This window comes from Oratosquilla oratoria, chromosome 30 (genome assembly GCF_046742065.1).
Source record: "Oratosquilla oratoria isolate Oo_2021 chromosome 30, ASM4674206v1, whole genome shotgun sequence".
Taxonomy (NCBI): Eukaryota; Metazoa; Arthropoda; class Malacostraca; order Stomatopoda; family Squillidae; genus Oratosquilla; species Oratosquilla oratoria.
The window spans coordinates 48567441-48595337 of record NC_134806.1 but is presented as its reverse complement, the minus strand read 5'-3'; the positions used below and the strand labels follow the sequence as shown (position 1 = coordinate 48595337).

Here is a 27897-nt window from a genome sequence, read left to right as displayed (position 1 = left end):
CAATGTTAGCCAGAAATGCTTGGTGTGTCGACACCTACGGCCATTTTTGCTATTCCGGTGAGTGTAAAAATGAGCCTCCATTCCTGTATGTATAGAATATAAATAGAATTGCATATTATTGGTTATGCATGATATCTTTATTTATTATCTTTAAATGTCACTATACTCATATTAATACATTAAAAGCAATATGAAAACGTTTTGATATTCATTTGACTTCCTCAGGTAGAGTCACTGTAAACATAAACGAAAACATAGCCGCAAGCTTAGATATTGTTATCGTTTGCCGCCAGCCAAAAAATCATCAAGCAAAACACTCCCTATGTGACAGGTAGGCAAGAGTTTGATAGCAAAGCAAGTACTACAAGCTTGTATATTATCAAGAAATACGTAGTGTGCCGCCACCAGATTGGTAGATGTGGTCTGGTTTTTCATGGGTTCCAATCGCCGCTACCAAATTCGTAGACAGAATGAAGGCGAATTACACATGCTTCTTTAGTCACTGTTTACATTCTATCACATCAGACGTGCAAATACTATACGCAAATTCACAAACTAGTAGGCTTTCGAAGGGTATCGCATTGATGGGTTAGTTTATGCATTATATGATTATTGGCTTGAATACTCAAAATAAGTTTAAAGTGCATAATTTTAATATTTAATTACTTGAAAAGTACGGATTTGCGACGGAAGTGATGTACACCATCGTTCATATCACAACATTTCCCACCAGAAACACATAAGTCACATATCAAATTGTATGATTGGGTGAAACTATTCAAAGAAAACCAGCATTTCAAAAATTGTATAGGGGGCTGTCTGCAGGGACGTTAAATTTTGTTTTGGGTTGAGATACTCAAAATTCAAAGAAAGCATTTCAAATAACAATAGCCCTTTAAGAACTAGGAAGTAGTTAACAGTATATACTGATGTTTTAGAACAACTCCAAGTTGTAAATAAACATTTTGACGTAAGTGTAGAATTGGGTATATGTAAAGATGTTTGCTTGTCTTTATTTCAAATCGCCACTGATGTTACTATAGACTTGTGGTACTTATATCTGGGGATGAAAATATTCAGAATGATAAAAGCTACTTAATGATGCAGGTAAAAATTGGAACCTTGAGATCTAACATAAAGTAACCTAACCTAATTCTTGGTAACTTAAAGATGCTCGTCTTAGTGTTTTAAAAATCGTTGCCGACATTACTATGAATTTATTATATATAAACATGGGCTAGCAGATGATATAGAATCATTAGATAGATAGACTTTATTTGACACTGAATCAATGTCCATGAAATGCAAATAATGACAAGAACACATGGTTCGGAATAATAATTGCAAATTGCCGAGGATAACACAAAAAGCATGTACGCTTATTTCCATTGTGGTCCTCATCAGATTGTTATTCTACACTAAGTCGCACAGACAACATACATAGGGGGTTAAGGGGACCAGAGACAATCATGAGTAATACCAGTCAGTACACATATGACACATAAACATTGTTATAGTTTTGCTAATATTACTAAAATGTTTGTACACATAGAATATTGAGACCAAAAATTGAGCACCATCACAAAAAGGAACATTGCATTAAGCAAAGGAACAACAAAATAATGTTAAATTGTAACAAAACAGTATGAGTGAGTACTATATCAGAGTAGTACCATTAATATTATACTGCATTATTCTACAGCTGTATGAACATGTATGAGTGTGTACTATATCAGAGTAGTAGCATTAATGATATACTACAATATTCTACAGCTGTATCAACATGTGAAAGCTACACTGCAGCTAGGGTGACCCATTAATTAAATGGAACATTTTACCTGAATCTTAGGACGGAGTGGGCAATTAATATGTGCATTAGGGAGTAGTATATTATAACCTGAAGCACCAGAGGTAGGGTACAGGGGACCAGTACTCATATGAGTAAAACAAGAAGGAGAATGAGGAAAAAGGTCAGATTATATCTGTTCTCGGACCCTACCTGAGACATATACCATATTATGACTAGCAAAACAAAGGTGTAAACCAATTTGTAACATCAATCATTGTTATACTAAACTAAACTTCTGAAGGACAAAAAAAGGGGGGAGGTCAGAACAGTTATGAGTGAAAGCAGATTTGGATGGTATTACTGTTGGAATCAGGTATCCCTCACTAAGCTAGTAGTGCATAAAATCAAAGGCTGTTCTCTGTCCATAGCTGAGACATATAGTAACCCTTGACTTTTCTCTTGAAGGTAACCTTGCTATTTGACTTCTTAATGGACACAGGTAGTGAGTTCCATAGTTGAGCACCTGTGAAGTGAAAGCTGTTTTTGGTGAAGGGACCTGCATGAGGTACAATAAGAGACTTTTGACTGTTCCGGGTTCGGTTCTCAGCTGATAATGTAAAATTACAGCTCACATATGAGGGAGCAGAATTATGAATGACATTGTAAACCTGGTTTAGTTTCAGCTGCTGGACACGATATTTTACAGGTAACATTCTACCTTGCCAAATTCTTCTATACCAATATGACTATGATGAGGTAAATTTAGTATGAATCTAATGATCTTATTTTGTGCAACCTATAGCCGAGATTGGTTTTTTCTGCTCAGACTACTGTACCAAGAGCTACAAGCGTAATCAAAGTGATGTTGTAACAAGGCTGAGACCAGAAGCTTCTTTGTTTCCAGATCAAAATTTCTGGCTTTTCTGTACAAAACTTTGACTTTATGTGAACACTTGGATACAATCTTATCTGTTATAGCATTCCCTGAGAGGGACTGATCTAAGGGTATTCCAAGATAGGTTACCTCTTGTTTTGACTCCAAGACATTAACCCCACATCTGACCTGTACATCGCTGTGTTTCCTGGGGTTGGGTTTGGATGCGAAGACAATACTTTCTGTTTTACCGAGGTGTAAAGACAGCCTATTATCTATGAGCCAGTCCTGGACCGATGACAGTTCGACACTCAGTTTCTCCTCTTCTTCTACCTGAGACAATTAGTGCGGAGTCGTCTGCAAATAGCAGTAACTTACAGTTCACCGCACCTGGCATGTCGTTAATAAAGACCAGGAACAGTAGCGATCCTAGAATTGAACCTTGTGGTACAGCACAAGTTATCTCTCTGTCATCTGAGCAGGCTTCATTTACCTGTACAAGTTGTTTGCGACCTGTAAGGTAGGACTTGAACCAGCCAATATTCGCCACTCCTAATGCCTGAAGTATTTTCAATAAAATGTCATGAAAATTATCTTGTATAAAATTATCTCGTCTCAAATACAGGCATACATATACCAAAGGATTTTTCCCCCTACACGGGGGGGTAGCCAAAAAGAAAAAGGCATAGAAACCACTCCCACCCATTCCATTTCCTTAAATTCCACTCCCCTCTTGGCATCTCCTGGATGACGGGTGATCCCTGTATCCTGTCCACTGCCCTGGGTAAGAAGTAGTGTTGCAAGACAGCACATACACAGCAAGGCAGCTTCATAAATTTGACGACCCCCCCCCCCCTCTCCGTCCCCTCATGCAGAAAAGGTGAAGATGGGGAGAAACCCCTTCGGTCTACATCAAATTTTTTCTCATACATACTTCCTCACCCCCCATCCCCCCACCCACTCCCTCTCATGCATCACAGCATCATCTATACACAACCCCTCTCCATTCACCCCTATCTTCTATCCTCTCCCGTCCTTCCTCCACAGACATTCCTCTCTTTTGTAATGCCCCTTTCACCCCATCCATCCATCTCATCCTAGGACGTCCCCTCATATTCACTCCTTCCACCTCTGCCTTCCACACCTCTTTTACTAATCTTTCTTCACTCATTCTTTCCATTTGTCCAAACCATCCTAATACTCTTTCATCAACCCTATCTCCCAGTTCCCTTTCCACCCCTGTTCTCCTCCTCACCGCCTCATTTCTCACTCCATCCAGCCTAGTAACCCCTATCATATTTATTAGGCATTTCATCTCAAACACATTCAAACTCCTCTCTTCCTCCCTCATGTTCCATGTTTCTGCCCCATACAATGCTATTGGCACAATCACTCCTTCATATAACCTCCTCTTAGCATCCATTCCCAGATGTTTATCTCTCATTACACTTTTCAATCCACCAAGGCATTTACTTGCCTCTTTCAATCTACATTCTTCCTCCACCTCCACTCCTCCCTTCCCTGCCACATTCGCACCCAAGTATCTAAAACTATCCACTTTCTCCAGTCTTTCACCCTTAATGCTTACTTCCAGCCTACTGTCACTCTCTCCCCTTGTACATCTCATCACCTTACTTTTACCCACATTTATCTTCAGCTTCCTTCTTTCATATGCCTTCTCAAACTCTGTCACTAACTTCCTCAATCCCTCCTCTGATCCTGCTACAAGCGCAGTGTCTTCAGCAAACGACAGCTGGCTCACCTCCCACTTTTCTCCATTTTCTTTAATCATCTCCAACCCATGACCTACTACCCTCGCATTTACCTCTCGCACCACCCCGTACATATAAAGATTGAACAGCCAGGGCAACATAACACATCCCTGATGAAGTCCCACCTTTACCTCAAACCATTCATTCTCTCCATTTCTAATCCTAACACAAGCTCTACTACTTTCTTGACTGCTGTTAACAGCTTTCCTCCTATCCCATATATCTGCAGTACCTCGTACAGTACCTTTCTGCCTACCCTGTCATAAGCCTTTTCCAGATCCATAAAAGCCCAAAAAACATCCTTACCTTCCCCTATAGCTTTCTCACATATCTGTCTTACCACAAAAATCTGATCTACACAACCCCTACTTGTCCTAAACCCACACTGTTCCTCACCAATTACTCCCTCTGTTCCTCTCCTAATCCTCTCAATCAAGAGCCTCCCATAAGCCTCCCCAGCTACACTCAACAAGCTGATCCCTCTGAAACTACTACACTCACACTTGTCCCCCTTTCCTTTGTAAAGTGGAACTACACAGGCACTCCTCCAGTCCTCCGGCACTCTACCCCCTCTTAAACAAACATTAGATAACCTCACCAGCCAGTCCACCATAGCTGTACCTCCTTTCTTCAGACATTCTGCATGGCATCCATGCAGACCAGGTGCCTTACCTGCTTTCATCATCTTAACAGCTGCTTTCACTTCATCCTTCCCTATTTCTCCTTCATTTTCCTCACTCATCACTCTCATTTTCTTGGCAATTCCCACTGCAACTACCTTTCCCTCCCTATCCTCCTTCACATTTAGCAACTCCCTAAAATACTCTGCCCACCTTCCTCTCACTGCCTTCTCTTCCATTATCATCTCTCCATCTGCACCTTTTACCTTTTCTTCTCTACTTGATTCGCCTCCTCTTTCTCTTTTATTTTCCTTCCAAAATATCTTTTTATTGCTTTCAAATTTTTTTGTCATACTCGTACCCCATTTCACATCTGCTCTGTTCTTTGCCTCCTTTATCTTATGCTTAACTTTCCTTCTCTTTACTTTGTACCTCTCATACGATTCCCTCGTCCTACTTTCCAGCCAATCTATGAAAGCCTGCTTCTTCTCTTCTACACATTTCTTTGCTTCCTCATCCCACCACTCACTACCCTTCTATTTCCTCCCGCCCACCTTGTTCCACACACCATCTTTGCACACCTTATGACTCCCTCCTTGAACCATCCCCATTCCTCCTCCACTCCTAGTTCTACTCTATCCTTTACTGCCTCCCACTCCTCTTTCAGGTTCTTTTTATACTCACTCTCCTTTTTTTCCCCTCATTTAAGCAGTTCACTCTAAGTACCTCCCCACCTTCTGCCCTTTTCCTCTTTCTCCACCTATTCTCCACTCTCAATTTACCTTCCACCAGGAAAGGATCTGATATTCCCCCCTCCCCTTAGAGCATGTACATCCTTAACTCTTCCTACCATACTCCTGGTCACCACTATACAGTCCATTAACACTCTATCTGCCACCCTTCTATGCACTACCCTCTCCCATGTGTACTTATGCTTGACTTTCTTCCTAAACACTGTACATGCTATTATCAACTCTCTTTCAAGACACATCTCCACCATCGTTTCTCCACTACGATTTTTACCTGGAACTCCATACTTCCCAATCACTCCATCTATTGGTTCCTTTCCTACCCAAGCATTAAGGTCTCCCAATACAACTACATTGACATTTCTCCCTAATCCCTCCATGCACTCATTTATATCTACCCAAAAAGCCTCCATTTCCTCTATGCTCCTCTCACTACCAACTCCATACGCACTTACAAAAAGCCACGTCTCCCTTCCCAGCTTCACCTTCATCCACATCAACCTTGATGAAACCTCCTTCCACTCCACTACCCGCTTACTTATCTCTTCACTTACTAGTATAGCCACCCCTTTTCTCACTCATCCCCTCTTCACTCCTGAGTACCTCCCAGCTACACTCCCAAACTCACAGATGCCTTTTCCTTTCATTTTAGTTTCACTCAAAGCCAGCACATCTTTCTTCTCACAAACATTCTGCCTATCTCTTCCCTTTTACTCTCATCTGTACCACATCCACACACAAGCACACCCCCAAACCCCCGGGTACGGGATAGAAAACTTCCAGACCCTCTTGTGGCATTCCTCCAATTTTAGGAATGTCCCCTTTTGGGGCTACAGGTAGCATGACTCCTAAACCCATCCCCGTCCCGTTTTTTGTCGCCTTTTACGACTCAAGTGGAAAGACTTGGTGGTAGCATTCTCTTCCCCCACCACAGGGTCGACGAAAAAAGGAAATGAATATTCAGATAAATGGTACAGGACAGTAATGGTACAGGACAGTATAACGGATGGATAGTTGTAGTATAAAAGTGTCATCATTTCTATATGAACAGAGTTTTCCTCTATCACAAACAAAATTATGTGTGGCTCCGGTCTGTAGGGGCGCCCCATATAGACCCTAAAGTATGAACTGCATGCTACTTTGCCACAATAACATGCAGCCAATACCCCAGATGGGGTGAAGGAATACCCCAGACGGGGTAAACATCGAAAAATCTATTCCCCATGAGGGAGAGACTGGGTAGGTTAGATATCGTCAGAATAGGAGAATACAGGTACACCTCACCTTACGTCGTTAATTGGTTCCAGGAGACACGACGTAAGTCGAAAAACGACGTAAGTCGAATTTGCTTACAAGTAGGCTAGGTAGGCCTGGTGTAGCCTAGGCTAAACTGCCAATAGCCATTTTTCAGTACTTTATTTTACTTTTGATTGCATTTTTTATTAAACAAGGTTAATAAAAATCTATTTTAAGTTTTCAAACAGAACATTTATTTATAATTTTGTAATAAAGTATAAAAAAGTACCTGTACTTATTCATCAATACGTACAATTTGCTGTTCTTTATGAATGCATTGTCAATTACATACGGTGAAACAAAACAAAAAACAAATAAATAAAAACTAGTTTAAGCTTACAATCATTTTGTAATAAGTGAAAAATTGAATAAAGTCTTTTTAATTTACCAATGCAGTACATACATTATGTCGATGTTTACGCGTTGCTATTTCGCGGTGCTGTACTGTATGAATGCATTGTCAATAACATACGGTAAAACAAAACAAAAAACAAAGAAATAAAAACTATTTCAAGCTTACATATAATCATATTGTAATAAGTGAAAAACTTTAATGTATTTTCAGTTTACCAAAACAGTAGATACAATATGTTGATGTTTACGTTGTAGACGTAGATGGCTGGGGATTGTCGACATCAACATCAGCTGATTCTCGTTCGACGCGTATAAACTGGTCAAGAGTGCCTTGAACCGTCTTCTTGTTCTTTTCTTCAAGGATTAGATTATAAGGAGCAAAAGCTTCATAACAAGCCCCCATTATCTTGGAAAAGCGTTGAGCATTTGGATCCATATCCTCAAACATAGCAAGACCTTTTTCGATGTGTGCAAATGCTTCCTCCATTTTCTTAATGGTGAAGTGGCGTGGCTCAGATTCATCTTCTTCTTCTTCTTCTTTCTTTTGTTGCTCCTGAAGTTCCATCAAATCCTTGTTCGTCAGTAACTCCTTGTCTTTTTCAAATAAATCTGTGAAATCCTCTTCCTCCAAATTCATATCCAGCTCTTTGCTCATTGTAACCAAATCTTTGTCGACAACAAGAGCATCGAAGCCCTTAAACTCGTGCACAAATTGCGGGCATAGCTTTTTCCATACACCATTCATAGCAGTGCTCTGAACATCATTCCATGCTGCTGCTACATTCTGTAAAGCTTTGTAGATGTCATACCCCTTCCAAAAGTCGCGAAGTGTGATAGACTCATCCATCTCAATTGCAGCTATTGCTTGCCGTAGCGTACGCTTCTTATAATAACGTTTGAAGATAGCAATTATCCCCTGATCCATTGGCTGGAGAATAGACGTAGTGTTTGGGGGGAGGTATATGACGGTAATGTTGGGGTGAAAATCTGCGATGTTTTGTGGGTGGCCAGGAGCATTATCTAAGATAAGTAAAACCTTAAAGGAATCCCCTTCTCCTTACAATACTTCTCTGCTGCTGGGACAAAATTATTGAAAAACCAATCTTCGAAAATAACAACAGTGACCCAAGCTTTTGAGTTAGCCATCCATATAACAGGGAGAGATGCTTTGGGTATATTCTTCAGGGCACGGGGGTTGTGTACATGCTAAACAAACAGGCTTTAATTTAAAATCTCCTGCACAGTTACCTCCCAACATTATGGTCACACGTTCTTTTGAGACCTTGTAACCTGGAATGGTTTTCTCTTCCTTGGAAAGAAATGAACGATCTGGTAATTTCTTGCAATATAATCCTGTTTGGTCTACGTTGAAAATTTGCTCAGGAAGAAACCCGTTTTCTTGGATGATTTTCTTGAGTGTAGCAGGAAATTGCGCTGCTGCTTGTTCATCAGCTGATGCGATTTGACCTTGTCTTTTAAGGAAGTGATAATTTCTCCTGTTTTTATATCTCATAAACCATCCAGGACTTGCTTTGAAATCTACATCTTTCTCATCTGGATATTTTTCCTTTAGGTCCTCAAACAAAGACAACGCTTTTTCCTGAATGAGCTCTTGACTAAGATTCGCATTCTGACGATTCCTCCTATCAACCCAAATCGAAAGAAGATTTTCCATTTCTTCAAATATCTTACCTCTTTTCTTGTTGATGATCGTGTTCTTCATCAATGGGGCTTCAGATGTGACATGTGTTAAAATCTTGTCTTTATTATGCACAATCGTTGATACAGTTGTCCGACTTACTCCAAAACATCGTGCAATCGATACAACTTTTTCACCATTACAATGACGTTTTATCATAGCCATTTTCTCCTCCAGCGAAATAGCATGACGCTTAGCACTTTCACTAGAACTTTTCTTAGGAGGCATGGGGGCAAATATTACAGTTACAAGTGAATGTTAATGAGAAAATTTACAAAAATTCAGTAAACAGATAATAATCCAAAAGAATTGCGGGAGTCGAGACGCCGCTTACGGTAAATACGTATTGGAAGTACCGTTGCGATTTCATGTTCTAGTGGACTAGGCCATACTATTTTATGGTATATATTTTAGCAGTTACTGAATCTTTATATAATTTTACATGCTTTTATTCTTATTTATTGTAACATGAATTGCTTGAAATGCTTGAAACGTTTTTTGGTGTTTATGCGATTCCATTATTGGCTGACCGACGTAAAGTCAAGTAAAACGACAACTTGAATTTTTTTCCATATTATTTTTGAAAACCGACGTATCTTCGAAAACGACGTAAGTCGAAACGACGTAAGTCGAGGTGTGCCTGTACTGTGCTTGATTTATCTTTTATTTGAAAAATGTTGTTGTCATATCTCTCATTAATAACTGGCTTTGCATGCTTCTCTAAATCGCAATACTTATTTCCTAATGCAGCCTCCATATGGGGGTGGGGGTTTAGTACAGACAAGTGATTTCCAATTGAAATGGCACCCCCGATGAGGTCAAATCAACAGGAAAACTGTTGGGAAAAAATTGCCTGTTGGGTATTTTCTGAATGTTAGGATTTATACCCCTGAATGCAGTGTAACTTTGGATAATACAATATGTTTTTTCCACCTAATTTACCTCAAGTTCATTGAGGGATGATCTTGTAGACCAGTAAGATAATATCTGAAGTCAGGTATGACATGAGTGCAAATGTTCATTGTGATTTTATTCGTGGTTAGAATCTAATTGGATTGCGGATCCTGTTTACCATGTGTATTTTATCCAAACTGCACTAAGTAATTGTCTTGGCTGACATCCCATAAATGTAAATAAAACTGATATCTATCACCAAGACATGATGATCAGGAGAGGTATGTAGCAATATCTTTGGGTAGCATGAACTATTGAATGGCCAGAAGTTGCAGTGTCAAGCAAAAAAATTGCCAGGAGAACCTTCTATTCATAACAAGGTCTGTATTTCTGTCACAGGATGAAGTTTATGGATTCCCTAGGCACCAAGAACTCAAGTTTAAATGCCAGTAGAGGAAAACTATTGACAGCAGTAACGTGATACATGCTTGTCAGGCACTGACAAGATCAGAGGTCTCCAAAGTGGTTGATATCAATCTATGGCAGTCAAAGCAAGTTATTTTACCTATGTGCATTACCTTGCATTTACTTGTGCTAAATTTCATTAGTGACTTATCAGACCATTGCTGTAATTTATCTAAATCTTGAATATCTAATTGGTTTAAGTGATCATTTGCCATTCCGCTTAATTTTGTATCATCAGCAAATTTGGAAACAATAGATTTTAGTCCGTGGTCTATATCATACTATGAATAGAAGTGGCCAAAGAATGGAACCCTGAGGAACTCCACTCGTAACATTTTTCCAACCAGAAGTATTTTCTATTCAAAAGAACTCTCGATCATTGAACCAATTACTTGTCCAACTTAATAGGCTACCATTTATTCCGTGTGAAGCTAATTTAGTAAGTAGTCTTTCGTGTGGGACGGTATCAAAAGCTTTTGCAAAGTCTAGATATATTAAATCTATATTGTTTCTTGACATAATTCGAGATAACTGTGTTGTAGAATTCAAGTAAGTTAGTCACGCAAGAACGTTTCCGTCTGAAACCATGCTGGCTATCATTTATCAAACAGTTACTTTCTTAATGATGTTTGATAGCATCTCTGATGATAATTTCCATTAATTTTTCCTACTATTGAAGTCAAACTTATAGGCCTTTAGTTATTTGGATTCTTTTTGTTGCCTTCAGATATGATGGATTTCTAGAAAATAATTTCTAATGGAACAGCAATCTCATTTTTCATTTCCTTTAAGATTCTTGGATGCCAACCGTCATGTCCTGGTGTGTTATCTTTGAGTGTCTCTATACACCAAACGTAGTGGTCTGAAACTTTGCCACAATTAACTTGGCGATGTGTCAAACGTGATCCTCTTGTTAGATACCTAGGCATTGTTATAACCACCAAGGATCACTAGTCTCCCTTTGCACATATTGGCCATTGCCATCCAGCTAATGATGTTGCAGTTGACAAACCGAACCAGATCTTCACTTTTGTGAGTGCCAGTGTTGCTGATGCAGTGAACGCTCGTTTACCAGCCGCTGATACATGCAAGCGTGTGCTGAGGAGGGCCCGTGCCAGTAACCGTCCCAAAGAGCCCCAGCCTCTTCATGAACTTATCATTAGTGGTAAATGGGCTGTGACAGCAGGCGACTCTGCAATTCAGTTCCTCCTACATGAAAGTGGCCCCGATTCTGATGAGCGTGTCATCATCTTTGCCACAGAAGAACATCTCCAGTAGCTAGCAGCAGCAGCAACAGCAGCAGATACTTGGTGCATGGATGGCAACTTGGCCATGTCCCCGTCAGTCTTCATGCAACTGTATGTTATCCAGGGAAGAGTTGATAGTGTTTTCCTACCCCTCGCCTATGCCCTTCTTCAACGGAAGATTGCCAATGACCGCGTAGGCAGTGTTGCACCCATCACCTTTCGCCGTGTTCCTGCAATGTTTCCGCCCGAACTGTGGAACATGCATGAAGTCACTTTGGATAATCAACCCCGTACCAACAACATCAGTGAGGGAGGGCTGGAACAACAAGTTTTCATCCCTTGTTGGCCACCATCATCCATCCATCTGGAAGTTAGTAGAGTGCCTGAAAGCCGAATGTGCCAGAGTCACCACAGTGTTGCTCCAGACTAGAAATGGGTGTCCGGCCAAGGAAGCGTACCAAGCAGGTGTGCATGGAGCTTCAGTCTCGGTTACGCAACCTTTGTGAAGATAGGGTCTCTCACAAGAAGACCATTCCTCAGTTCCTCAGAGGGCTTAGCCATAATATTCGTGGTGGGCAACCCAACATCTAAACATGAACAGACTCTGATGCACAAATGGTAAACAATATTGTGACTTTGCATATTAATGATTATTTTTCGGTAATGTGTGATATATGAATTGTGACATTTGCCACATTTTAAGTAATGAAAATTATTCAAATTAAATCATCATTATTTTATCGGCTCAATAAACTTCCCAGATTATTTAAAGTTGATCATTTAGTGATAATGAGTCATTTGACCGAAACGTCTTGGTCCGAATGATCCGGTCCGAAACGCCCTACAATTCTCAAACGTCACGTGATGACCCACAGTGGACAGAAAAAATTGAATGTGACCTGTGTGATGCAGTTTTCTCCCGAGAGGATCATCTCAAATGTCACGTGATGAACCATAGTGGAGAGAAGCCTTTCAAGTGTGACTTGTTTGATGCAGCTTACTCAGAAAAGAGTGCTCTCAAATATCACATAATGACCCACACTGGAGAAAAGCCTTTCAAATGTGACATGTGATGCAGCTTACTCAGAAAATAGTGCTCTTAAATGTCACATAATGACCCACACTGGAGAGAAGCCTACACCGGTGTTGGGTTTTGGTATCGAAACCTGGGGCAATGCACGCATGTGTAGTATAAATATTTGAGAAATTGTGCTTGTCCGTCTGTCTGCTTGAGTGCCATGGTATGTATGCCACGAAACTTCGACGATATGGAACCAATCGTTGCCAAAATTGGAACCTAGATTGGTCGTTATACTTATGGATTAATTATAATAATCATGCCAAATTACAGCAAACAGGATTGGCTCTCTCCGTTTGCTAAGTGTTGGAAAGCACTTGTTAAGAGGCAGTTGGATGTGCCAAATGAGATCATACATGTTATTTTGTTTATTTCTCAGTACTTCATGTAACATGTGGATTTCTCGTGATGTGTTTCCGCGTATTTCGACAAGTTTGAATTTTTTATGATGAATTCCACCTGGTGCCATTTCTGCCCAAATTCACTCGTTTGTTCGCTTTTCATGTAGGGTGTGTGTGTGTGGGGGGGGGTGTATCCCGGCAAATTGAAACTAATAAAGGATTCGCATGAATCACACAAACATTGATTTTTGATATCCTTGAGTATTGGATGGGCGAAAATATCACCAAGATTTTTTGTTTCCAGTTATGTGTGCTATTGTATATCATAGTTCTCTTCGTAATATTTATTCATTCACTCCCGTGGTTTGCTGTTTTTCACTTTACCAGTAACTTAGAATATTGAATCTTAGGCCACATAAAATTGGTGATTGCCTTTTAAAAAAGATAAAAGTGGAAATGAGTGTTTTTATTGTATATATTTTCTTTCACAAAAAATCTAGAGTTTATCATTTCATGACATCTTAGGATATACATTAGAAATACCCTCGCAATAGAAAAGTAAGTTTACAACTTGGACCTGTAAGATTCACCTAAACATCTGTCTTCTTTCTGGAACAATAAACCCAAGTGACATGTACAATCGCGGTTTTATTATCATTATTCTTATTATTGTTGCGTCAAAACTACCAGTACTTTCTCCCACCGATTGATTAGGCAGCAAATTTATATATTTAAAAGATATGTATATATATAATATATATACATATAGGTGGTGTAAAAAGGTGCATAGACCAATATACCTGGGCACTAGGAGCACATTGATAGACTCGACAAAAAGTGAGAGGGTACTGGGTGAACAAAGGCCACAGTGTGTATAAACGTGATTTAATTTATCTCCTTTTTCGTTCAAGTGTGTAGTCCACATGTCCAACTAAGTAATCCGTGACCAATGTTAACGGTGGTGGTTGATGGCGAGCAGTTTGGATACATAGGTGGGCACCTATTCGAGGGCTGGGACAATGTAACCGGTGTGGATGTAATGTGCACATATCCCATTTTCATGAGTGATTTTAATAATCAATTTTACTGTTCTTTTTTAGGTCAGGAGAGAAACCATTTCAGTGTGACCTGTGTGATTACCCTTTCTCACAAAAGGGTGATCTCAAACAACACATGGCGCACACAGGAGAGAAGCCATTCCAGTGTGACCTGTGCAATAAAGCTTTTTCACAAGGGTAATCTCAAATGTCACATGATGAACCACACATGAGAGAAGCCATTCCAGTGTGACCTGTGCATTAAAGCTTTTTCACGTAAGGCTGATCTCAAATGTGACATGATGACCCACACAGGAGAGAAGCCATTTCAGTGTGACCTGTGTGATTCTGCTTTCCCACGAAAGGCTGATATCAAACTTCACATGATGACCCACACAGGAGAGAAGCCATTCCAGTGTGACCAGTGCAATAAAGCTTTTTCACGTAAGGGTCATCTCAATTTTCACATGAAGACCCACATAGGAGAGAAGCCATTCCAGTGTGACCTGTGCAATAAAGCTTTTTCACATAAGGCTGATCTCAAACGTCACATGATGATCCACACGGGAGAGAAGCCATTTCAGTGTGACCTGTGTGATTCAGCTTTCTCACTAAATAGTCATCTGAAACGTCACATGATGACCCACACGGGAGAGAAGCCATTTCAGTGTGACCTGTGTGATTCTGCTTTCTCGCTAAAGGGTGATCTCAAACTTCACATGATGACCCACACAGGAGAGAAACCATTTCAGTGTGACCTGTGTGATTCTGCTTTCCCACGAAAGGCTGATCTCAAACTTCACATGATGACCCACACAGGAGAGAAGCCATTTCAGTGTGACCTGTGTGATTCTGCTTTCCCACGAAAGGCTGATCTCAAACTTCACATGATGACCCACACAGGAGAGAAGCCATTTCAGTGTGACCTGTGTGATTCTGCTTTCCGCCGAAAGGGTAATCTCAACCTTCACGTGATGACCCACACAGGAGAGAAGCCATTCCAGTGTGACCAGTGCAATGAAGCTTTTTCACGTAAGGGTAGTCTCAAAGTACACATGATGACCCACACGGGAGAGAAGCCATTTCAGTGTGACCTGTGTGATTCTGCTTTCCCACGAAAGGCTGATATCAAACTTCACATCATGACCCACACAGGAGAGAAGCCATTCCAGTGTGAACAGTGCAATAAAGATTTTTCACGTAAGGGTAGTCTCAAAGTTCACATGATGACCCACACAGGAGAGAAGCCATTTCAGTGTGACCTGTGTGATTCTGCTTTCCCACGAAAATGTGATCTCAAACTTCACATGAAGACCCACACAGGAGAGAAACCATTTCAGTGTGACCTGTGTGATTCTGCTTTCCCACGAAAGGGTGATCTCAAACTTCACATGATGACCCACACAGGAGAGAAGCCATTCCAGTGTGACCCGTGCAATAAAGCTTTTTCAAGTAAGGGTCATTTCAATTTTCACATGAAGACCCACACAGGAGAAAAGCCATTTCAGTGTGACCTGTGTGATTCTGCTTTCCCACGAAAATGTGATCTCAAAGTTCACATGATGACGCACACGGGAGAGAAGCCATTTCAGTGTGACCTGTGTGATTCTGCTTTCCCACGAAACGCTGATCTCAACCTTCACATGATGACCCACACAGGAGAGAAGCCATTTCAGTGTGACCTGTGTGATTCTGCTTTCCGCCGAAAGGCTAATCTCAACCTTCACGTGATGACCCACACAGGAGAGAAGCCATTCCAGTGTGACCTGTGCAATAAAGCTTTTTCACGTAAGGGTCATCTCAAAGTTCACATGATGACCCACACGGGAGAGAAGCCATTTCAGTGTGACCTGTGTGATTCTGCTTTCCCACGAAAGGCTGATCTCAAACTTCACATCATGACCCACACAGGAGAGAAGCCATTTCAGTGTGACCTGTGTGATTCTGCTTTCCCACGAAAGGCTGATCTCAAACTTCACATCATGACCCACACAGGAGAGAAGCCATTCCAGTGTGACCAGTGCAATAAAGCTTTTTCACGTAAGGGTCATCTCAATTTTCACATGAAGACCCACACAGGAGAGAAGCCATTTCAGTGTGACCTGTGTGATTCTGCTTTCCCACGAAAATGTGATCTCAAAGTTCACATTATGACGCACACGGGAGAGAAGCCATTTCAGTGTGACCTGTGTGATTCTGCTTTCCCACGAAACGCTGATCTCAAACTTCACATGATGACCCACACAGGAGAGAAACCATTTCAGTGTGACCTGTGTGATTCTCCTTTCCCACAAAATGCTAATCTCAAAGTTCACATGATGACCCACACAGGAGAGAAGCCATTCCAGTGTGACCAGTGCAATAAAGCTTTTTCAAGTAAGGGTCATCTGAAAAGTCACATGGTGACCCACACGGGAGAGAAGCCATTTCAGTGTGACCTGTGTGATTCTGCTTTCCCATGAAAGGTTGATCTCAAACGTCACATGATGACCCACACGGGAGAGAAACCATTTCAGTGTTACCTGTGTGATTCTGCTTTCTCAGGAAAGGATGGTCTCAGACGTCACATGATGATCCACACAGGAGAGAAGCCATTTCACTGTGGCCTGTGTGATTCTGCTTTCCGGCGAAAGGCTTGTCTCAAACATTACATGATGACCCACACAGGAGAGAAGCCCTTTCAGTGTGACCTGTGTGATTCTGCTTTCCCACAAAAGGGTGATCTCACACTTCACATGATGACCCACACAGGAGAGAGGCCATTTCAGTGTTACCTGTGTGATTCTGCTTCCTCACGAAAGGCTGATCTCAGACGTCACTTGATGACCCACACGGGAGAGAAACCATTCCAGTGTGGTATGTGTGATTATGCTTCCTCACGAAAGGGTGATCTCAAACTTCACATGATGACCCACACAGGAGAGACGCCATTTCAGTGTGACCTGTGTGATTCTGCTTTCCGACAAAAGGGTCATCTCATAATTCACATGATGACCCACACAGGAGAGAAGCCATTCCGATGTGACCTGTGTGATTCTGCTTTCCTACGAAAGGCTGATCTCAGAATTCACACGATGATCCACACAGGAGAGAAGCCATTCCGGTGTGACCTGTGTGATTCTGCTTTCCAACGAAAGGTTGATCACAAACGTCACATGATGACTCACACAGGAGAAAAGCCATTCCATTGTGGTATGTGTGATTATGCTTCCTCACGAAAGGGTGATCTCAAATGTCACATGATCTCCCACACAGGAGAGACGCCGTTTCAGTGTGACCTGTGTGATTCTGCTTTCCCACGAAAGGGTGATCTGAAACGTCACATGATGACCCACGAAGGAGAGAAGCCACTTTATTGAGACCTGTCTGATTCTCCTTTCCCACGAAAGGGTGTTCTCTATTTTAGCGCACATGACGAAAATACCAAATCAGGAATTATCATTGGGTTTTATCTTAGGGTTCTTATAATATGCAGCGAAGAGTATTTACAAGATGAAATTATATACATAATCGCTGCATTCAGGAACCAAAGGTACCCCGAGGGCATGTTAGGGACGTCACTACGGAAAGCCACTAAAATCAGACGGAGGAAAGAAAGTGAAGAGAGGGCAGATTTACGATACGTTGTGGTTCCTTACTCTGGCCTCTCTCACATGCTTTCCAAAACGTTGAGACAGGCAGGACTTCTCTCACAGGGAAGAAAATAGGACACTTGGTCACATACAAAACCAAGACGAACCGTGACAATAACATCATATACAAAATTCACTGCAATGACTGCGACACTGCATACTACGGAGAAACATACAGAGGACAACAGGCTCTGGGAACACAAATCGGACATTAGACACCACCGAGAAACAAACGCTCTAATTATCCACATAGACACAGAGGGACACCTACCAAACTGTGCGGGATCCACCATTCTAGCCAAAGGACTACACAAGAAACAATGGAAAATAATTGAATCACTTTACATTGCCAACCACAAAAACACAAACAAGAGAACTGGTGACTTAAAATGGACAAAATCTACCGCGACACTTGCCCTCCGAGAATGGCTTCCCAGACTCTAAGTAGACACCTATTTCCCACTTCTGCCTACCCTTTCCAGCTTTCCTCTTATGCCATGCTACTATACCTTATTTCACATGCCACCAGTTCACGTATCCTCCATTATTTCTACTTTGTTCCTTCACCACTTAATGTTTTCATCATAACCCTCACTATTCTCTTCTTTTTATCATGACTATTTTGTTGTATTCCAAATATTATTAATCAGTATTTATTTTCAACATTTATTATTATCCTAATTATTTTTGTTATTGTTATCACTGTTACAAATACTATTAGTATTTTCATTGTTATTATTAGTGTTGTCATCATATGTACCACTTGCCAAGCATTAGCATTATGATCACATTTGCCACAATGAATATGTAATGTTCACACTTGTCACCAACTATGGTAACACGGGGAGGTAGTGAAGTCCACCCCATGTATAAAATGCCCACAGCCTGTTTGTACAAAATTCCTTTGAAAAGGCATAGCTGCGAAATTAGTCAGGAATAAACTCTAGACTAAGACTCCCGTGTTTCCTACGCTTACATGAATATATATATATATATATATATATATATATATATATATATATATGTGTGTGTGTGTGTGTGTGTAAGTGTTGCCACTGTCGCCGGCCTTATAAAATCCACCATATGGATGTGGCGACTCACTTCTGTTCGGGAAAATGAACTGAATGAATGAATCCCCGAAAGGACATAAAATACAAGATCCTACGGGAGCTTAGTAGTGACGTGATCTTACGTGAACCAACGAACTTTCTCCTCCACCGTTACACCAGATTCTTTTTTTCAAGTCTTTACGGCATAATGACCTCGAGTCTGCATAATTCTCACACAAAGGAATGTCATCTCCGCAATACACGCGAACTCCCAGACTCGTATTTAATCAATATTTTTGTTGCTTACACAAGGCTTCTGCTCTCTTTTCTACCTACCTCTTGCAAGAAGGTAGTGACAGGTTACTACATGTATGTTATGTTTTACATGAGACTAAGACGGGAATTCCACCCATGCAGGCAGTCCAGGTGTGTATGTACTGTACGTATGTACTATACAAGATAATTTGATAAGATAAAAAATGTGAAAGTTTGTATGCATGTACTATATAAAATAATGCTTTTAGAATGAAATACATTGTATACAAAGATTCTTAACCCTAATACAACAGTCGGCAGACCATTACGGCATAGCTACTGTATTGTGTTGTTTTTCTCTCCTCCCTCATTTTCATCTCGAATCGTTGATAGCTATTGATAAAAAGGTTGATATGAAAAGACTCTTAAACCCCTAATACATATACATAATATATAAAGATCTCTTATACGATATTTTGTAACCATTTTTGTGACATCACTATGTTAATATTAACGAAGCCATAGAACATTTTGAAAAAAAAGTCCAATTAAATGAGCCCGAATTCTACGTTAGGATAGACGTTCCTCATAGGGTATCATACTACGAGGACGGTGTTTGCACTGAAGCTGATATAGTAGATTGACCTAGGGTCCTATGACATGGCAGCCAGGGGAGGTGAATTGTCAGCCGTTTGATTGCAGTTACGTCGATATAAATGAAGCAAGAATACTAGGACAGAAAGAGAAGAAGCTAAAATACCAATAGCACCTGGTGTTCCCAGGAGGTCACACATCCAAGTACTAACCAGACCCAACGCTGGTTAACTTCGCTCATCGACCTGTGCGTCCTCAGTGTTCCAACATTTTGAAGCTGAAAGCAGGAAATTGTTTAATCCCCAGGCACACTTAGTCCCATTTTCACAAGCGCCCGTATCAAAAGCCCAAAGACTGACTAATAGTGACCAGTCCAAGATTGCCCCTTTACTGGCTGCTTTCTCTTCCCAACTCCTTACCTTTCAGTATTATATGGACCAATTACCTATCTCTGTAGCGGTAGGCACTGGGGCAGAATGTGTAATAATTAATAAAGCATATTCTGCTCTCAAGAATTTGTACAAGGTACCATACCTACCTTCTTGTAGTGCTTTGCAAGCTGCACAAGGCTCTCCCTAGTCTATTCTTGGATTTATTTGCACTGTCTCTAAGTCGTTGATACTTTAGCAACTCATGTTATAGATATATCTCCTCGACACCGTATGGTTACTTTCGACAACAATGCAATTTCTGCAATGGACAGGCCAGTCGTTAATGGTGACATTATCCAGGATTTATCTCCTATCATAGCAGCTTCAATTCAATCGTCTACACACGCAAGTGACACAGCTCATTTAGCCTCTCAGTATGAGACATATGTAAGTAACGCTGATTTCCCTGAGGTAAGAGACTGTCTCATTGAACTGTTAGCGACACATCGTCAATCTCTGGCCTTAGCCGGGGAACGACTGGGAATTACGGATTGTGTTGTCTATAACATCGATCTTAAACCAGGGGTGCGCTCAGGGTACGTATCTTCTTACAGGTTGCCTCATTCTCGTAGACTTGTACCTCAGTCTCTAATTGACGAGTTGTTGAGTGGGGGTGTCATCCAAGAGTCTCGTTCCTACTGGAACTCCCCGCTCCTTGTTGTGCATATGAGGAGTGGGTCATTTCGCCTTGTTTTGGATTGTAGTCGTGTCAGCGATGTCACAGTTCCAGGTCATTACCCTTTGCCTGTGTTGTGTGATCTTCAGTCCATAGGAACAGGTAACACAATGTTCACCACCCTTGGACCCAAAGGCTGGCTTTTGGCAGATTCCTTTGGAAGAAAAGCCTCGTAAGATGACGGCCTTCTCAACTCCGTCAGGTCGTTAGGAATGGCTCCGTTGCCCCATGGCTTTACGGAATGCTCCTTTAACATGCCAGCGCCTTATTAACTCATGGACTAGTGGGTATTGGACTTTTTGTGTATTTGGATGACTTGATTCTAGTTTACAAGGATGTAAAAATTCACTTCCATATGTTGTCCTTAGTCTTGCAACATTCATTTTTTAAGTCCAGCATCCAATCCGTAGGTCATGTGGTAGACAAAGACGGCGTTCATACTACAGATGATAAGATCAAAGCTGTTAGAAGTTTTCCTACACCTAAGACGGTTGAACAAGTACGCCCTTTCCTAGGATTGGCAGGATATTATCGCGCTTTTTTAAAAGACTGCTTCCATTGCATCGCCTCTATATTGTTTCTTTTGCCATAAATCGAGATGACTGTGTTGTAGAATTTGAGTAAGTTAGTCATACAAGAACGTTTCCGTCTGAATCCATGCTGGCTATCATTTATCAAACAGTTACTTTCTAAATAGTGTTCGATAGCATCTCTGATGATAACTTCCATAATTTTTTTTACGATTTAAGTCAAGCTTATAAGCCTGTAGTTATTTGGTTGATATTTGTCACCTTTTTCGAATGGGGTGAGTAACGTTAGATACCTTCTATTCTCTTGGAATATCTTCGGATATGATGGATTATTTGCAAATAATTTCTAATGGAAGAACAGTCTCATTTTTTAAATATTCTTAGATGCCAATCGTCAGGCTCTTGTGTTTTATCAATTTTGGGTTTTTCTATACATCTTTTACTTTTTCCTTTTGTTATATTTACCGTAGTAAGTTCACCCTAGACTTTTCACAGGTTTCAGTTTGAAGTTCACTTTGAGGTGTTTCGTTTACGAATACTGAGCTAAAATAGTTGTTTAGAATAGTGGGCCAATGTGATTCCTAATAACTTTTGTATCTAATGTAGCTATGGGTTTCTTTGGAATTTTCTTTGATTTTATCAGTGATATTAATTTCATATTGTCGTTCTCGTATTTCTATTGTCTTTTTTAAATCTGTATTATTACATAACTTTGATAGTTATTAGGTGCACCTGAGTACTTGTATTTCTTATAAGCCTATCTCTTTTTAGCAATACTTTTTCAGTGTCTTTGTCGAACCATATTGGGCGAGCCTGATTTGGGGGGGGGGGGCGTCTGTCCTTAAACGGGATGTAAGTATGAATCATCTTAGTGAGCGTATGTTGAAATAATTTCCATAGCTGATCTACAGGTCTTTTGCTTAATTTTGCCTCCCAATCTGTAAGCTGACGTAGTCCTATTAAATGTGCTTTACTAAAATCGGGTATTCTAGATACATGGTAGAAACTCGTGATTATTTCCTTTTGGCACGTTTTGTATTTTAGCATCATACCTTACATTATAATTTTGTTCTTTATTGACACCTTACTCAATTTTGACATTTAGTCCTTCATTGACATTCAGTGCCTCATGGACATTTGCCCTATCACAGACATCTTGTCCCTCACGGTCATCCGATCTCTTATGCATACCTTGCCCCCCTACGTCACTGCGTTCCACACCGGCCACCCTTTGTTCGCTGACATTCTGTCCGGCATCCCTTCCTAAAATCATATTTTGTCCTCCACTTTTATTTCATCCCGTCGTGACATTTTGTCCTCCACTATTATTTCATCCCATCGTGATATTTTGTCCTTTGACATTACATCCCAATGTAATATTTCGTCCTCTGCAGACATTATATCCTAAAATGATATTTTGTCCTACACTGACATATTGCTCTACATTATTGCTATACCTTACTCTGTTTACCCCCAATACACTATTTCCCCTTCCCTTTGAGTTCCTAAAAAAAGGAACTAATTACAAACTCCCACAATGAGGTTTGTAAGAATATTTGCCTCTCCGAGTAAGGTGGATCACATCAGAAGCATAAAGGTCATGACGCCTGGAAAAGAGATACCAAGGATCAAGAAAATGGCATCCCAGTTGCGTGTACAATCGCTATATACTCTCATTGGTCCCTATGGTTCTACTGTTCCAAAACATGCCAGTGTAGATCCTCGAAAGGATCCCACAGACAACGTGACGGCTCCCACGTTCCTTCATCTCCTGAAGGAGGACCTTGTAATTCCGAACAAGTTCCTCTGATCTCACCCTACCCACATCGTTACTTTCCGTATGCACAATCGTAATCGTGTTCGTCCGCCTTTGCTGCCTAATGGTCTGGGTACAATCGACGATCCAACGGCCGGTTGACACACAAGCTTGAAATGTCGTTTGATCTTCCGCTGCAGGATGCCGTCACAGCCTCGCACCATTGAGTCCCCCACCACCAAGAACTCCTGATTTTCAGCCACCTCATCCTCCAGCAAAGCAGAACGATTGGCTACAGCCAGCGGTTGCTCCGCAGAGCGCCCGCTTACCGAACGTGGGCTCGACAAACGGGATCCCACGGAGCGCCACTCGCTCACGGCAGTAGCAGAAGTGGAAGAGGTGGAACGCTCTTTGGGTTGTGGGGAGAATTCACTCTTCTCACATAGCGCACTCGTGAGAAGACGAATTTCTCCTCGCACTTCCTAAGACTGTCCTCCAGGTTCACACAACCTTCACAAGCCATTTCGCTCCTTCGCCAATACAAACGGTAAAGAGAAAATATAAAACAACAAAAGAGAATAAAAACAGTTACTAAATAAATTGAATACACGACGCTCAATCTACTTAACTTATACTATCACTTCTACCTTTGAAGTACAGTAACAGAATACTGTTTTGATTCTAAAGCACAAGAACAGTACTCTTGTCTAAACTTCACAAGTGAACACCATGCTGATGGTTCTTTGCCCTTTTTAGCGTCATATGTTCATACGTGAACAGGGCATTCACGCATTGCTCCACATGGCCTCTTTTACACCAAGAGCTTCAACGCTTGCAGCAAGTCCTGGTTAACAATGGATTTCCCAATAAGGACGTACAAGAAGTCATCCGACGAAATATAGAGAACTACCTAAATCATGACACCGTCCCTCCCAAGAAAAGCCCCTCAATTATTCTCAATTATCTATCATGAGTACAGCTTACCGAACGGACGAACGAAAGAATCCCCAGAGAAATTGTTGAACGCGGTGTACAACCATCCGACCCTGGAGAAAAGCTGGAGCTTCGGATTTATCATAAGAATTTCAAAACCTCAAAACTCATCCTGCGAAATATCCCGACCCGTAACTCAACCCACTACGGAGGAGAAATGTCGTCTATGAATTCATCTGCCCGCACGAAGACTGTAAGCTTCGTCCTATGTTTTATATAGGAATGACGACGACTTCTCTCTCCAGAAGAATTAACGTGTCATCTACGAGCTGGAGCCCCAAAGAATTTTTTTCGAAACAACAACAACAACAACAACTCCTCCTGACTAGAAATATCCTGGTGGAGAATACAAAGATCATCGACACCGCACACAACTTTCATCGTTTGGAGATCCTGGAGGCCTTCCATATTCGAGAGAAGGCTCCAACAATAAATGTACAGGGAGGTACAACCTCCGTGGCTCTAGCTTCCCTGGGTGGACAAATGGCCTTCCAAGCACCCCACGGAGCGCCACGGACATAATCCTCTCTACAACTGAAAAAGGACTTTGAGGACGTCTTCCAGGATTGGGAAAGACGCATGCAGAAGTGTGTAGGTGCGAGAGGCAATTATTTTGAAGGAGACAAAGTTTTGCAAGCTTATAAAAATAGATGGTGTCTCTCCTGACATTTTCTCATTACTTATTGAGTTGGGTGAGAGAGCAGACTAGAGTGAAATATATTGTGGAGGTGGTAAAAGAGAGGAAGTGGAATTGGGCAGGTAAGTTAGTGCGAACAACTGATGAGCGATGGAGCGATTGAGTGGACGCCGCGAGATGAGCACCTTCTCGGAGTTAGGCATGTAAAGCAGAATTTTGTTATGGTAGAAAAAATATGAAAGAGGCACAGGGCTAGGACACTGTCAATGGCGTGGATGTGATGTGCATGCCTTCCATTTTTATGGGTGTTTTTAAACAATTCTATTTAATTGTAGGTCTATGCTGTTAAGCATAGTGTTAAAAGGCGTTAAACACCGCCAAGTTCAATTCACTCAGGGTCCCTTAGTAAAAATATTTTCATGGTTATTAGGAACTAAAATTTCAGAAGCATCAACAACTTTAAATATAGTGAAAAATCCGCAAATGGTAAACTGATAGTTATAATAAGTGTGTTCTCTGATATTATTTCACTAAAATCTAAACAAATACAAAGTGTACCGGGTATGAGTGCTGGCTATAGTATATATATTTTGCACTAGTAATATGTTCTTGTATAAAAAGTTTATATGGGAAGAGCGCGCCCATTTGAGAAACTAGTGTGGGAAATGCGCAAATGAGACCAAAGCTAACAAAATGTCCAACTTTATACTGATATCAAATAGAATTTCCACAAAGCATTACCGCACAAGTGTCACAGGGTTCCTGGAGGATGACTGGGTATGTGTATATAATGTCTGTGTTTCAACGAGCTGTAGGTCGAAGATGTTAAAGCACTACTTCTCCCATTATACTTTGTCATCTAGCTACTTCCACGTTTTCTAGAGTTCGTTGATAGCAGTTCCTGCCTGAGAATACATTGGTTTATTCTTTTAAGTAGATATTGCGGATAGATTTTTCTATTTGCCAAACAAGTATTTTGCTAAATGCACAGTGTATCATAAACAATGTGACTCACATCACTTATTTCAGTCAAATGAGTGAGAGGAACTATATAAACCTTCCTAGAGTAGGTCATGTATAGATTCAGGTCTTGTTAGTCCAAACTTGGAATGTTATCGAGTTATATTAAGATGTGATTGATATAGGCCATCCCACCCCCACCCCCAAATATCATGGCCAGATGAAAAAACTAGAGCGAAATTGAAGTCATTCTAGTCAGGGTGGCGCGAATATGTATTTGCCTATTTGGCGATTTTCAGTATATTTCTAATGAAAAGTAGAATGCAATATATCATAACAGATATGGTATATCTGTCAGATGATGGCGTGTACATATGGTCTCTTTAGGTACAAAGGTACTTGAGTATGAAATGGTTTGAGTACAAAACATCCACAATCCTGTTATTACTCATCTCAGAGTTAGATGTCAATCTTGTACATTTTTCACCAGAAGGTAACTATCAAAATTTCTTTAAGAAAGTCATCCATAGATTCCATCTATTTGACAAACAACGAAGATAATACGGTGTGACCCTAGGGTCCGCAACACAATGAAGGAAAGTATTTTTTGTAACTCATGAAAAATATATATAGCTTATAACAAAAAAAAAAATGATATCACTGCAACTCTATCATCATATTTTTGATTTATGCAATGTGCAGCAATAAGTAAATATTAAATGTACTATGCTGTACTGGATAATACTGGGTATCCCGGTTTGGTATTGATAAATTTGGTTTGGTTGGGGTCCTTGGTTGAGACTCATCGTGTCTGGGGGTCCTTGGTATGGTCAAGTTTGGGAACCTCTGGTCTAAGCTACTTTTCCATGTAAAGTTTTATTTAGGCACACTTCAATCATTATGTTAACATGAGTGTTGTCCCGAAATCCCTGGAGAAGGGGGTGGTTGAGGGGCATGAGAATTCTCACACACTGGGAAATTGGTAATTGATGAAGGATCATAGCTGCAGTTGGGAGCCAAAGTCCAGGAAATTTGAGACCCCGCTCGAACCACACACGTTCCCTTCAATTCCAGCGTGTATTTCGAAGGACCAGAGAAATGTTTCTCAAAAGAGAGGAGTAAACTCATGTAAATCACAGTCCTAGGGCTAATTAAACAGAATTTATCACACTGATTTGACTATAATTCAAGATATATCCACAGTCAGTGGCATGCAATTAATATTCAGGTTTTATCTTTGTAGCATGAACATTATTTCACAGTAATTCACTTATCAACTAAATGGGCAAGATACAACATACGTATATGGTTGGAGACTTCCTACCCGGCTAGCCCTGCGCGCTCTAAGACCTAGCTAAATATAAAGATAATACCTCTGATTATTCTCTCCTGTAATAGTGCACTGACTGGTGATGTCTTCAAATGAGTGGATGCCCTCAATTGAACAGGATGCTGTCGATATTCGTAGATTCATGCGTCACATAGGGGCGGCGGGAACTATGCCTGTCCTTAGTCGATAGCACTGGACACGTGGTAGGGTAGGGGAATCGCGCCCAAGGATTTAATTTTCCCCGATTTCGTCGATCTTTCCGCTTCATACACTCTGTAGAAGTTTGTTTTCTTGAACACGTAAGTTCCATGTATTGAATCACTGGATTGGGTTTGTCAATGAACCTCGACTAAACTTGCAGATTCTGATTTCGGGGCACGTCACGAAACACATTTCTTGTTTCGCTAAGTTTCCGATACACTGAACACGAGTCACTGCAACGTGATTAGCAATGGCGAGAGGCGGCAAACGCGCAGGTGGGGGGGGGGGTACGAAATGCAGCGGACCCTCCAACCAAAACAAATGAGAAACAAAATAAAATGGCAATGCATACGTAAATTATACCAATCATAATCACAAATTACAAGGACACAATATTGTAATAGGGTGAATTGATTTAACTAATTGAGAAGTTGAAACAATTCAATCTTAACATTATAGCATCTGTGATGACTTCGATCATGAGCACACAAAGATATCTTGGAAGACAGGGAAGTTCCTATAAGTAAATAGAAGACACTTAAACTTGATAAGGCACTGCAACCAATTAGCGCTCAACTCCCAAAACAGTTGCCGGGAAAATACCAAGAAGTAGTTACTAGAGCCATTAAGACTTTCAG

General features: G+C 40.8%; 1 protein-coding gene across 1 annotated transcript; it reads left to right on the top strand.

Annotated features, from left to right (window-relative positions):
* Nucleotides 1-234: 234 nt before the first annotated feature.
* Nucleotides 235-16677, top strand: LOC143041170 (uncharacterized). The gene is made up of 2 exons (XM_076212993.1): nt 235-331; nt 14279-16677. Exon 2 carries the CDS (start codon nt 14518-14520, stop codon nt 16675-16677), a length of 2160 nt encoding a protein of 719 aa, XP_076069108.1. The 5' UTR covers nt 235-331; nt 14279-14517.
* Nucleotides 16678-27897: the final 11220 nt, after the last annotated feature.